The sequence below is a fragment of the Ranitomeya imitator genome, chromosome 3 (assembly GCF_032444005.1).
Source record: "Ranitomeya imitator isolate aRanImi1 chromosome 3, aRanImi1.pri, whole genome shotgun sequence".
Taxonomy (NCBI): Eukaryota; Metazoa; Chordata; class Amphibia; order Anura; family Dendrobatidae; genus Ranitomeya; species Ranitomeya imitator.
Window position 1 is genome coordinate 427,104,474 of NC_091284.1, and position 14,667 is coordinate 427,119,140.

General features: G+C 49.8%; 1 protein-coding gene across 2 annotated transcripts in view; it reads left to right on the forward strand.

The window, feature by feature from the left end:
• The window catches only part of LOC138670156 (tetratricopeptide repeat protein 19, mitochondrial-like), a 70,153-nt gene that overhangs the window by 26,285 nt on the left and 29,201 nt on the right, over nucleotides 1–14,667 (forward strand). For both annotated transcript variants that reach the window (XM_069757233.1, XM_069757232.1), the window contains exon 9: nucleotides 13,099–13,261. In XM_069757233.1, the coding sequence (XP_069613334.1) occupies nucleotides 13,099–13,261 (163 nt within the window). The remainder of the gene's footprint in view (nucleotides 1–13,098; nucleotides 13,262–14,667) is intronic.

A 14,667-nucleotide genomic window follows, 5' to 3' on the forward strand; every position in this document is an offset into this window, starting at 1 on the left:
TTATTTACACTGTATGGTTGTGTGTGTTTTACATACATAGCGATTTATTAAGATGGTATTTTCCCTTTTAGAGGAAATACTGCTGAATTATCCATAAAAAAACACTGATACATCATGGATTATGGGAAAAAAATCAAAATTTAATACAAAACCAAATAAGATTATTGGCTCAGTGATTAGCATTGTAGCGCTTGGCTCCTGAGTTAAAATCCCACCAAGGAAAAACATTTTTTGTATGTTTTTATGGGTTTCGTTTAGATTCTCTGGTTTTCTCATTTGTTTCATTGGGGGACATAGAACCATGGGATGGATAGTCTGCTGCCACCTAGAGGCTGACACTATTATTGTAATTACCGGTAAATAAAAATGATTCCTCCCAAGGACATTATACTCTGCCTGCTGGAGCCAGGCCTCCTCATTTTAGTGTAGTGTTAGTTGGAGGTAAGGCCTGGCTCAGACCTGCCTTAGGTTAGGAGCTAACGACTTTGTTACTCAGAAACATCCATCTGAAAAACAAAGTGTAATTGTGTGCTCTGTTTCATCCACGTAGCGACGGAGAGTACAGGCTGTAATTGTTCTGTCCATATCCTCTTGCGTTGGCGTGGCCAAACCAACATACCTTGACACAGACAATGCAGGTACTGGTGCGAAGGTCCGTAAGCCAACTAGCTCTTGCCGCTGCCCCACATGGCTGCGTGCATAGAGCAGAAAATTAAGGGATCCGGAGATTCAGGACAGGTACTGTAAGTATATCCCTGTCGTAAGCACATTTCCCACCCTTCCACCATCTCCATTATGGTCCTAGGTTGGTGGTTGCCAGGAGTTGTGCAGGGGGCAGGTGCTGCTCCTGGGGGTTTTACTCATCCCGCTGGTACCTTGGTCTTAGTAGATCAGAGTTGGACTGGCGGTGGATGGGAGTGTGCCATCGCACACTTGGTCTTGGTGTGTGGCATGACCGTGGGAGCACTTGACCATTTTGTTGGCAGGAGGTTTAGGGCAATCACTGTGCTGGATGTTTCCAGCTAATAGGCGGCCACTTATCTCGCGGCCTATCAGCACCAGTGTCCCAGCACACCGGGTTCCCGCCTCTGGCTCCGCCCCTTCCTCTTCTGTGGCGGTAGTATGAAATGGTGTGGGGCACACAACCACCTCGGCAGCTTCCTCCTGGTGGGATAGCAAACTCATGGGATGCAGATTTTTGCATTTCTTTGTCTTTTCTCTATCACTCATGTCTGAGTCTAGAGAAGACTGCACATCCATTAGTGCCGTCTGCACTTGTCACTTATGCTTGTGTGACTTGTAATAGTAAGTTTTTCACCCGTCAGTCTGTGGCCTATTGTACCGCCTGTCCCCCTCCTGCGTCTTTGCTGGTAGCCACACAAGGCTATGACAACTAAGGAGAATGTGGCCCCTCCTGCCTGGACTTATGGTTTAGCCCATTCTGTAGTCAAACTAATCAGGGTGTCCAGGACGTTACTGTTGTAGTATGATTTCCAGTGACCACTCCGCCCTGGGAGCTCAGATCACCGCTGTGAGTGGGTTGAATTCTCCAGCCACAGGGTGCAGTTTTCTCACCCTGTTTTCCCAACTTTGAGCGACCGAGAGAGCAGTGTGGTTTCACCCACATCGCACCCTCTCGGACCCGCTGGGCAGGACTTCGTTCCCTGTCACGCCTTCGGATGTTGAGGGTGACCTTTTTTCTCGGTGGCCAGTCCTTGCCCGTTTCCCCTCCTTATCCCTCTCCTCGGAGTGGGCTGAGAGGAAGACGACGGTCACTTCCAGTGACCCTCTCCCCCTGTTTAGGGGTTGATGCCGTCTTCTGCGTCGGAGTGCATGGCGCGGGAAGGAGGACTTCATTCCCAGGACCCTCTCCTAGTACAAGGGCTCCTGACGTGTTCCTCAGCCTCAGGTAGGGAATCTTCAATCAACAAGCAGGGCAGCTCAGGATGGCGAACGTGCAGAGCCAGTAACCCTCCCATCGATCTCTTAGGAGGGCTCACCTCTGCTTTCTATGGAGTCACGACTGAGGGGCGATCTAATAACCATGTATAAGTATATAAGGGGACAATACAAACATCTCGCTGAGGATCTGTTTATACCCAGGAAGGTGACGGGCACAAGGGGGCATTCTTTGCGTCTGGAGGAGAGAAGGTTTTTCCAACAACATAGAAGAGGATTCTTTACTGTTAGGGCAGTGAGAATCTGGAATTGCTTGCCTGAGGAGGTGGTGGTGATGGCGAACTCAGTCGAGGGGTTCAAGAGAGGCCTGGATGTCTTCCTGGAGCAAAACAATATTGTATCATACAATTATTAGGTTCTGTAGAAGGACGTAGATCTGGGGATTTATTATGATGGAATATAGGCTGAACTGGATGGACAAATGTCTTTTTTCGGCCTTACTAACTATGTTACTATGTTACCTGTTAATCTTGCGCCGCTCTAGCCATCGGCCACTAGCGCGGCAGGCATCTTTAATTTTCCCCCCTTCTCTTTCAAACTCCTTCGAGCGCTCAGCGCGCGCCTTTTTTTTCGATTTAGGCAGCCTTTCAGCGCTCGGCTTACCACGCCCCCCTACGGCATTGTCCCGCCCTGCGTCCCCGTGGACACGCCTTCCCCGGAGTCCAGCGCTCTCGGGGGCGTTTTTTTCTCTTGGGAGTTCCTCCCTTCCTTCTGCGCTTGGACATGCCCACCTCCGTCGCGTTGTTCCCGCGCTCCACAGGTCGACTTCCTCTTCCTGCTGCGTCTCCATCGCATCGCGTGGGACACGAGGATCCCTGGGGGACACAGACTCCTGCGGCTGCCGCTGTCGCTGTTTTTTCGGTAGGCTTGGCGCTACTGCTCTCTCGGGCTCTACTCCTCCCTGCAGTACTTCTCCGCACCTGCGGTACAAGGTAATACCTCTACCTATGTCTGACCCCGCACCAGGCTATTCCACTACGGTCATCCACTACGCCTGCGCTCACTGTAAGAAAAAGTGGGCCTCAGGTCAGCCTTCTCCTTTCTGTCTGTCCTGCGTTCCTCCCATCATGTCTGGCCCTCAGGAAGCTCCTAGGTCCCGGGATGAGTGCACTCCCCCTCCCCCGGAGTGGGCTGTTGCAATGTCTCAATCAGTGTTAGACCTGACTAAGGTGTCTCAGTCTCTGGTCCAGGCACTTGAACGTATCCCGCTTCTCTATAATGCCACCAGTGCCACGAACGCTTCACACGGCGATTCGCTCGCACCTGTCCAAGACCCTCACAGAGGCAGACTTGATAAAAGAGACAGAAAAAGGACCCTATCTAGATCCGCTTCCAGTTCCCCGGGCCACACCGGGTTACCCCTATCTGCCCATTCCCCCTCCTCGCAGGCGGACGTCGGGTCTGACTTAACCTCTCAGTCGGAATCTGACTCGGATGCAGATCAGACTTCCGGTACACAGGATATGGTCGATAGCCTTATTTCGGCTATTATTCAGACGCTTGAACTTGAGGACGAGGCAAGCTCTCAGGACGTCTCCGTTGCGTTTAAACAGATTAAACGTCCCTCTAGGGTTTTTCCTAATCACAAGGAGTTTGACAACACTACCTCTACACACTGGGAAAACCCTGGTAAGCGTTTCCCTGGCAGGAAACGGCTAGACGTTTTATACCCTTTTCACTCCGACCTTGTCAGAAAATGGTCCGAGTCTCCTAACGTCGAACCGCCTGTGTCCAGACTATCCTCTCAGACGGTTTTGTCTATTCCGGACGCGGCTTCTCTTAAAGACCCCACGGACAAATAACTCGAGGCTTTAGCCAAATCGGCGTTTGAGGCTTCTGGGGCCTCCTTCTGTCCTAGTTTCGCCTCTTCATGGGTAGCGAAAGCTGTGTCAGCCTGGGCCAAAACCCTGCGCAGAGGCATTTTGGCCTCTGCTCCTGCTGAGGAACTGTCTGATTTAGCGGATCAGATTTCTCTTGCGGGTAAACATCTCATGAATGCCTCCCTTGATGCGGCAGCCTGCTCGGCTAGGGCTAACAGTAACATTGTGACCATTCGCCGGGTTCTTTGGCTCAAAGCGTGGAACGCAGATCCTGCTTCAAAAAAATCCTCACTGGTCTGCCCTTCCAGGGTTCTAGACTTTTCGGCATGCAGCTAGATCAAATGATCTCGGACGGTACGGGTGGTAAGAGTACCTCCTTACCCCAGTCCAAGCCGGAATGTTCCTTCAACAAGAGGGGCCACCAGTCCTTTCGTCCTTTACCTCCTCAGGAAACCCCAATCAGGACCGCTTTTCCTCACAAGGAGACCGGAGGAAGCCTTCTTTCAGGCCTCCCTCGCACTGGAGAGCTAAGAGCCACCCATCAAACCATCTGGACCTCGTGGCCACAAATTTTCCAATAAATGACGGGTCGCCCCCACCTGGAAATCCTTCCAGGGTGGGAGGCCGGCTTCTTCTGTTCTCAGAAGTTTGGCTATCGGTAGTCGACGACGCCTGGGTCAGGGAGATCGTCACTTCAGGCTACAAGATAGAATTTTCTTCGTCCCCAGGAAGACGTTTCCTGCTCTCTCCTCCTCCCAAACAGTCCTCCCATCTCCCAGGGCTTCTCCAGGCCGTCGATTCGCTCCTCGCCTCAGGAGTCGTAGTTCCGGTTCCTTATCGCGAGTGGTTTTCGGGTTTTTACTCGAACTTGTTCGTGGTTCCAAAGAAGAACGGCTCTCTCCTTCCAATTTTGGATCTCAAGCGGTTAAACCACCGTCTCCGGATTCGGCACTTCAGAATGGAATCACTATGCTCGGTGGTCGCGTCCATGGAACCGGGAGAGTTTCTGTGTTCCGTGGACATTCGGGATGCGTACCTACACGTTCCGATTTGCGTACGGCATCAGAGGTTTCTCCGGTTCGCGATCCAAGAACATCATTACCAGTTCACGGCCCTCCCTTTTGGACTGGCGTCTGCTCCCAGGATCTTTACGAAGGTCATGGCAGCGGTCATGGCCATTCTACGTTCAAAGGGGATTCTGGTAATCCCATACCTCGACGACCTCTTGATCAAGGGTTCGTCCCGTCGGGTTGCAGCCAGAGCCTCCAGCTTACACTGGACACTCTTATTCGCCTCGGCTGGATAATCAACTACCAGAAGTCATCCTTGATTCCAACCCAACGTCTGGAGTTCCTGGGCATGGAATTCGACACCTCTCAGGCTCAGGTCTTCCTCCCCAAGGAGAAGTTCCTTTCTCTTCGTCAGAGCACTAAAGGGCCCGAACCCTCTGTCCCTCCGCCTCGCCATGAGGGTTCTGGGGAAAATGGTCGCTTCTATGGAAGCGGTCCCCTATGCTCAGTTCCACTCTCGTCCCCTCCAGCTGGCCCTTCTGACTGCCTGGGACAGGAACCCGCTTTCCCTGGACCGCCCGTTTCGCCTCTCTTCCAAGGTGAAGCAGTCTCTCTCTTGGTGGACGCTGTCCACCTCCATTCTGTGCGGGAGGTCATTTCTCCCTCCCCGCTGGCAGGTTATCACCACCGATGCCAGCCTCCAGGGTTGGGGAGCGGTCTTTCTCCACCTCACGGCCCAGGGCCACTGGACTGCTCAAGAGGCGCGTCTTCCTATCAACCTCTTGGAAATCAGAGCCATCTTCCTAGCCCTCATCCGCTGGGAGTCTCTCCTCGGGAAAACCGGTCCGCATTCAGTCGGACAACGCCACAGCCGTGGCTTACATAAACCATCAGGGAGGGACTCGCAGCAGACAAGTCATGACGGAAGTGGCAAAAATTCTGCGTTTGGCGGAGAGCCACGTTCCCTCTCTATCAGCCGTCCACATCCCAGGGGTGGACAATTGGGAAGCCGACTTTCTAAGTCGCCAAAGCATCATGGCGGGCGAGTGGTCTCTCCACCCCTCAGTCTTCAGCCAGATTTGTCAGCGGTGGGGCGTCGCAGACGTCAACTTAATGGCCTCCCGGGCAAACCACAAGGTTCCCCAGTACGTTTCCAGATCTCGGGATCCGATGGCTGTCGGATGCGACGCTCTCGTGATCTCGTGGGCCCAGTTCCAGATGCCCTATCTGTTCCCACCCCTCCCCTTGATCCCAAGGGTCGTAAAAAAGATCAAGTCGGAAGGGGTCCCCGTGCTTTTGGTAGCTCCACATTGGCCTCGCAGGGCCTGGTATGCGGAACTAGTGAACATGCTATCGGACGTTCCATGGAGACTACCAGATCTACCGGATCTTCTTTCGCAGGGGCCCCTCTTCCACCCGAATTCTCGGTCTCTGAATTTAATGGTATGGCCGTTGAGGCCGCGGTCCTGAAGGACGCGGGCTTTTCTCACAGCGTCATCCAGACTATGATAAGAGCGAGAAAACCGGCTTCCTCGCGTATCTACCACAGATGTTGGAAGGCCTTTTTCCGATGGTGCGAGGACAACAGTCTGTTTCCTATGACCTTTTCCCTTCCATCCCTTCTCAGTTTCCTTCAAGCGGGTCTCGATTCGGGACTTTCCCTTAGCTCCTTGAAGGGTCAGATTTCCGCTCTGTCCATCCTTTTTCAAAGAGACCTAGTCTCCCTTCCTCAGGTGAGGACCTTTATTCAGGGGGTCGCTCATATAGCTCCCCCTTATCATCTTCCTGTCGAGCCTTGGGATTTCAACCTCGTGTTAGGCGCCCTCCAGCGTGCGCCTTTTGAACCGATTCAGGACATTTCCTTCTCGCTTCTATCTTGGAAGGTAGCCTTCTTGGTCGACATCACCTCCATTAGAAGAGTGTCGGAGCTGGCGGCATTATCCTGTCATTCTCCCTTTCTAGTCCTGCACCAGGACAAGGTGGTTCTTCGACCAGTTCCTTCCTTCTTACCGAAGGTAGTCTCGGCCTTTCACATCAATGAGGACATCGTCCTCCCTTCCTTGTGTTCTTCCCCGGTTCATCCCTTGGAGAAATCCCTTCACAAGTTGGATGTGGTCAGGGTTATCTGGATTTATCTTTCCAGAACTGTTTCCTTTCGTCAGGCTGATCCTCTGTTCATCGTCTCGGAAGGTCGTCGAAAGGGGCTCCCCGCCTCCAAGTCTACAATTGCTTGTTGGATCCGTTCGGCGGTTCTGGAGGCATACCGTGTCCAAGACAAATGGCCTCCTTCGGGGGTGAAGGCTCACTCTACCCGGGCTGTGGGAGCTTCCTGGGCAGTTCGTCACCAAGCTTCGGCCTCGCAGGTTTGCAAGGCCGCAACATGGTCATCCATTCACACCTTTGTAAAATTCTACAAGGTACATACTCAGGCTCCTGCGGACGCGAGCCTGGGTAGGAAGATATTGCAGGCGGCGGTTTCTCACCAGCCGACCTAACTCCTCTTTTTCTGCAGAATATCCCGCCATAGGGACTGCTTTTGGACGTCCCATGGTTACCTGTGTCCCCCAATGAAGCGAGAAAGAAAGAGGAATTTTTGGTTCTTACCGTAAAATCTCTTTCTTGGAGCCTTCATTGGGGGACACAGCACCCTCCCTTGAAGTTGTACCGTGTTGGCCAACGTGCCCTTGTTGTGGGTTGTACATAGGTTGAGTTTAATCGTACTTGTTCCTACTACTGCTTTTGCACCAACTGAGTTGCCTGGTGCCTGTCGGAGGGTGTATACTGCCGGGGAGGAGCTACTTCTTCTTTATTTGCATAGTGTCAGCCTCCTAGCAACAGCAGCATACATCCATGGTTACCTGTGTCCCCCAATGAAGGCTCCAAGAAAGAGATTTTACGGTAAGAACCGAAAGTCCCTCTTTTTCGTTTGTTTTTCCCTCCTCTTTTTTTTTCCCCCCACAGCCGTAGCTTTCATTTTTCTGTCCACATAGACATATGATGGCTTGTTTTTCATGGGACAAGTTGTACTTTTGAATAACACCATTCATTTTACCACAGAGTGTACTTGAAAACGTGTAACAAAAATTTTAAGTGCGGTGAAAATTCTGACATTGTTTTTTGGGTTATGTCTTTACGGTGTACATTTTGTGGTGAAAATGACCATGCAATATCATTCTCCTGATAAATTCGATTACAGTGATACCTCACATGTCGGTTTTTTAAATTCTTTTAGTGGTGAAAAAAACGACGTTTGCAAAAGAAAAAAAAAATTGGAGTTGTCGCCATTTTTCGAGACCTGTAACATTTTTATTTCTCTTTTGCCACATTGGGGGACACAGGACCGTGAGTGTATGCTGCTGCCACTAGGAGGCTGACACTAAGTGAATACAAAAAAGAGTTAGCTCCTCCTCTGCAGTATATACCGCCCACTGGCTCCAGACAGAACCAGTTCATGCTTAGTGTCCGTAGGAGGCACACTGGGGTCTACTATTCAGGCCATTTTTTATTTTATTTTTATTTTTCAACCTTTTTCCACGAGGAAGACTGGGGCGACGGACCCTTTCAAGGGGCCGATCTCCCCCAACCAACAACAGGTGAGCACGGCGAGTGTCGCCTCCCCGTATCCTCATGCGACGTGGGATGCCATGCCTGAGCTATACTAGGGGCGACGGTTCCCTTCAGCACGCCGATCTCCCCGCACCAGCAACAAACGGGAACATGGAGTGTCACCTCCATGTACCCCCTTCTGAGCCAGGCTACAGCCGGACACAGCCCTGTGAAATCCTAGGGGAGTGAACTCTTAGGATACACAGAGGCCCCTATGGAGTCCATGCTGCACCACCACTGATTGAACAGCGGTATTGCAAGGAGATGGATGGTCCCGCTCCACCTCCCCTCTAAAAGGTGATGGTGGATGGAGGGTTCATGCACCGTCTGCAACCCTCACCTGCAAGCAGAATGCCGACTCTGCCTTCCCTCCAGCTCCGGTGGTAAGTTTGGAATCTCGGGGGGCTCCTACAGCGCGATCCTTTGGATCTTTTTGCAACCGGGCATTTTTCCCCAGCGGTGATAGTCAGGGGGGGCCCTACAGCCCTTGTGGCCCTTTTTCCGGTTGGGTGCCATGTAATTTAGTTCCCGGCTTCGGCCCGCGCCAGGCCGCAAGCCGGTAACTCCGACGTGCTCCTGCGTCGGTGGCGCCGAAAAATTTAGTCCCCGGCTTGCAGCCTGCACTAGGCCGCAAGCCGGTAACTGTTTCGGCTGGCGCTGAAAAATGTAACCCCCGGCTTGTGGCCGTCTGTAGGCCGCAACCCGGAGGCGACGCCCACGCGATGACGCGTTCTGGCGGCCCCTCCCACAATCTTGCAGCTTCTAGTTTAGGACTTTTGTATTCTTGGGGGCCATCTTCCTGCCCCCTCTTCCACTTCTGGATCCGTACACCCGGAATCGCCCCCCCTTTTACCTGCAGATCTTGCTTTGAGAGCTAATCTGCAGGCGACGGGCTGGAACTGGCCCACAGGATCAGATCCCAGATCTGGGACGCTTCTGCTCAGGGTAAGGGTCCTTAAGATGATTGTGATGCCGCAGATACTGTACGTGCCCCTATTTGGCTCCCATTGTGGAAACAGAAACACATGGGCTACTTGCACAGTGAACAAGTCTGTAGGAACAAAAGCTGTTGCATTCAGCGTGTCCACATGGACATATCCTCTCTGAACCCTGTTCACACAGGTAATATACAGATGATCAGGTTTTTAAATACATCAGATAGGGATTGCATACATCAGTTAGGACTGCTCTATATGGGTATACCTTGACGTTTGGTGGAGCAGCTTAGTATAGATTTTTTGCAAAAAACGTATCAACCAAATACCCTGTTTTTACATCTTTTAACTACACTTGCTGATTACTGTGATTTTTCTGCAACAGAGTGTTTTTGGTTTTACTGTGCTCTTTTGTGTCTTCAAGTTTTTTGGCTCCCATTGTGTAGCTTCCGCAGGATAAAATTGCTATTTGGTGAGTTAGTGTGGGGTAGGAAGAGTCTGAGAATCAAACAGGAAATATTGCAGAGTCCGAAGGAAGAGGGGGGGTCTTTCTCTACCTAATCCCTGGATATATTTCTTGTCCGCACAATGCCAGCATCTCAAGGGATGGGGGGACATGTCGGCTAAGGGACAGGCACCTGGTAGTGTGGAGTATCTACAGTAATTAAAACCTGGCTGTTGAGTAAGGATCTAGAGGCGGGACTTTTCAAAAAATGGGGGTCTCAGTACCATACCATAAATTTAATTCACAAGGTATGTCAGAAAGGGGGGTAACACATTTCACAGAATTTTGTCTATTTGGGATAATATCTACAGTTAGGTCCATATATATTTGGACAGAGACAACATTTTTCTAATTTTGGTTATAGACATTACCGCAATAAATTTTAAACAAAACAATTCAGATGCAGTTGAAGTTCAGACTTTCAGCTTTCATTTGAGGGTATCCACATTAAAATTGGATGAATGGTTTAGGAGTTTCAGCTCCTTAACATGTGCCACCCTGTTTTTAAGGGGACCAAAAGTAATTGGACAATTGACTCCAAGGCTATTTCATGGATAGGTGTGGGCAATCCCTTCGTTATGTCATTCTCAATTAAGCAGATAAAAGGCCTGGAGTTGATTTGAGGTGTGGTGCTTGCATTTGGAGGGTTTTGCTGTGAAGTAAACATGCGGTGAAAGGAGCTCTCCATGCAGGTGAAACAAGCCATCCTTAAGCTGCGAAAACAGAAAAAACCCATCCGAGAAATTGCTACAATATTAGGAGTGGCAAAATCTACAGTTTGGTACATCCTGAGAAAGAAAGAAAGCACTGGTGAACTCATCAATGCAAAAAGACCTGGGCGCCCACGGAAGACAACAGTGGTGGATGATCACAGAATAATCTCCATGGTGAAGAGAATCCCCTTCACAACAGCCAACCAAGTGAACAACACTCTCCAGGAGGTCGGCGTATCAATATCCAAATCTACCATAAAGAGAAGACTGCATGAAAGTAACTACAGAGGGTTCACTGCACGGTGCAAGCCACTCATAAGCATCAAGAATAAAAAGGCTAGACTGGACTTTGCTAAAAAACATCTAAAAAAGCCAGCACAGTTCTGGAAGAACATTCTTTGGACAGATGAAACCAAGATCAACCTCTACCAGAATGATGGAAAGAGAAAAGTATGGCAAAGGCGTGGTACAGCTCATGATCCAAAGCATACCACATCATCTGTAAAACCCGGCGGAGGCAGTGTGATGGCTTGGGCATGCATGGCTGCCAGTGGCACTGGGTCACTAGTGTTTATTGATGATGTGACACAGGACAGAAGCAGCCGAATGAATTCTGAGGTATTCAGAGCCGCCATACTGTGTGCTCAGATCCAGCCAAATGAAGCCAAACTCATTGGTCGTTGTTTCATACTACAGATGGACAATGACCCAAAACATAAAGCCAAAGCAACCCAGGAGTTTATTAAAGCAAAGAAGTGGAATATTCTTATATGGCCAAGTCAGTCACCTGATCTCTACCCAATTGAGCAGCATTTCACTTGTTAAAAACTAAACTTCAGACAGAAAGGCCCACAAACAAACAGCAACTGAAAACCACCGCAGTGAAGGCCTGGCAGAGCATCAAAAAGGAGGAAACACAGCGTCTGGTGATGTCCATGAGTTCAAGACTTCAGGCAGTCATTACCAACAAAGGATTTTCAAACAAGTACGATAAATGAACATTTTATTTAAAATTATTGAATCTGTCCAATTACTTTTGGTCCCTTTAAAAACAGGGTGGCACATGTTAAGGAGCTGAAACTCCTAAACCCTTCAACCAATTTTAATGTGATTACCCTCAAATGAAAGCTGAAAGTCTCAACTTCAACTACATCTGAATTGTTTTGTTTAAAATTCATTGTGGTAATGTCTATAACCAAAATTAGAAAAATGTTGTCTCTGTCCAAATATATATGGACGTAACTGTATTTTCAGGAGTTCAATAATATGGAGGGATTGGGTGAGTGGAAGGAAGTGGGCATGGGGTTGAAAGGTCAGTTGATTTACAGGGGGAACCTCAAGGCATATAAAGTGTTGCAGGAGGAATTTCAGTTCCCAAGGCTGAATATCTTTCAATACAGATGGGTTCAACATGCATTCCAGGCACAAAGAAGAAGAGGGCCTATAGAGGTGCAGACGGATCTCACGCTAAATTTTATTCTTAAAAATAGTGGAACGAAGGGGGTAATATCGGAAGTATATGGAGATCTGTTGCACACCTTTTTGGGAGGGCACCCTGTCAAGGCCAGATGGAAGTGGGAGGCTGATCTGGGTGAGATGATAATAGGTGGGAGTCTATTCTAGAGTATGTACCCAAGATATCTATGAGTGAGCCTGGGAGATTGTCACAGTTGTACGTGATTCACAGGGTGTATAGAACACCTGATATGCTATTTAAAGCTGGGCTGAAATCCAACTCTGATGGCCCTAGATGTTCACAATCTCAGGCAGACATATTACATATGCTTTGGCATTGTCCCAGATTGTCCTCCTATTGGATTGTACTGTTGAACTGCATTGAAATGGCATATGGGTGCGTTGTCCCTAGGAACCCGTTGATATGTATATTAGGGTACGTGGAGGAAATATTAACTGACAACACGACTAAAATTGCAATTGCAAGATTATTGTTTATTGCGAGGAAACTGATTGCAAAATATTGGATTAGAGAGGAGCCTCCATCCAGACGTGATTTCATTACTCAAACGAACCATATAATTCAATTTGAGAAAAGTATTTACACTAAGAGAAACAGGCTGGTATTCTTCCATAAACCATGGCAGCCGTGGCTGGATGGGATTAATTAATGTTTTACCAGCATATAATATTAAAGAGTACAACTTATACTCTGTTTAATATTGTCAACTATGGACGAATTATTGTTTGCTCCTGATTTGGTCTCCATGGGGGGGGTTAATCTATTGTAAAACACAAAATGAGTATTGACACTCGATTTGTTGTAAATCTTGTTATGGTTAATAAAAATAAGTCCGGCATACCCACTGAGTCTTTGAGGAGGAAGACACTTCAGAAAACCAATGGCAGTATTGTTGCAGTTGCGGGAACTCGAACATATTATTAGAGCACGCCGAAAACACTCGGTTAGCACCTGAGCATGATCAGATAACACCTTATCCAAGCACATTCACTTATCACTAGTTACAGGGCATTTCTGTATCATGTCTGCCTGTTGTACTCGTCTCACCATCGTTCTGTGTTTCTCTCTTGCAGACTGTGACTTTACTCAGCGACCTGGCGACAGTGCTGGAAGCTCAGGGCCGCTTTGGTGAAGCATATACCTATGTAAAACAAGCACTTGATGCAGCACAACAGACTGAGCACCCCAATCAGCATGTTATACTTGGCAACATGGCGATGATCCTCTTACATCAAGGTATGTATTACAATGCAAACAACACTGATGAAAAATGGGGCGTGCAATGCCTGGAAGAAAACTCTGCCTCCGGTCTTCATTAGCGGACCAGCCCCCTCCCATTAGGGTCACAGTGCTCTGCGATGTGTAGTGGTGGCCCCCGCGCCTGTGGTGCCAGGGGGTGACAGATTCCCTTTAATGGAAGTTGAACACATCAGATAATGCTATAATTATTTTTAAATACATGTGTAAAAATTAAAATGAGCAAGATCTGTAATTCTGGAAACTATTTTTCCAAACACTGAAATATATTTTGCATCTGTGCTCTATCCATGATGAGTACCCACCAAAATGAAAACAAAATAATACTTTCTTTATCGCCTCTCATTGGGGGACACAGGAACCATGGGTGTATGCTGCTGCCACTAGGAGGCTGACACTATGCAAATAAAAAAGTTAGCTCCTCCTCTGCAGTGTACACCCCACCGACTGGCATTAAACTCTTCAGTTTTAGCTTAGTGTCAGTAGGAGGTGGACACGGGTCTTTCTTTAGACCCTTATCTACCTCAATGTGCGTCGTTTCTTTTCAGGTTTTTTCCGGATGGGATACAGGGTGAGCTGTCACACCTGTAGTCCCTCAAGCGGACTATGAGTACGGCGTGTACTGCCACCCCGTATCCTCAGATCCCTCAGCAGGACCAAGAGCCTGGCACACAAGCGTGCTCAGAAGTCCGGTCCTGGCCCGTCCCCCACCCACTCGCCCACCAGAGCCTGTCGGTCGGAGGAGACGAGGACGTCCATCAGCAGCTCCTATGGACGTCTGATACCTTCTCAAGGTTAGTAGCAGACGACGGGGGATTTTACTAGGTGAGTATTTCTAAAGAGGTTCCCAGGACTCAGCGCGGGTCATCGCTGCATTTGCAGCACTTTCCCCGTTCCCTGCGCGGTGGCTACCTTTCCATGCCCCACCGCGTTCCTCCAGCGGTCGCCGTTCTTCTTTCAGGCCCCGGCCTCCCGGGGCCTGCTTGCGGCACACTCCTGCCTGCAGTTTTTCCTTCAGCGGTCGCTGGCTCCTAATTTAGGCCCCGGCCTTTCCCGGGGCCTACTTGCGGCGTACCAGCTGCCCTCAGCGTTCCCCCCCCTCAGCGTTCTATGCGGCGGCCTCTCCGGCGGCGCTCACCTCCACAGCCAGCTGGGGCCTACTCCGGCGATTCTTCACCGGCGGCAGCGCTCCCTCTCTTATATGCGGCGGCTGCCGCGCCGCTCTGCCGGGCAGCGTCTGCGCCGCGGGGATCTTCTCTCCGGTCACCGGCTCCAAATTTAGGCCCCGGCTTTTCCGGGGCCTACTCCGGCGACAGCGCTCTCTCTCTTTCATGCGGCGGCTTCAGCGCCGCTCTGCCGGGCAGTGTCTGCGCCGCGGGGGTTCT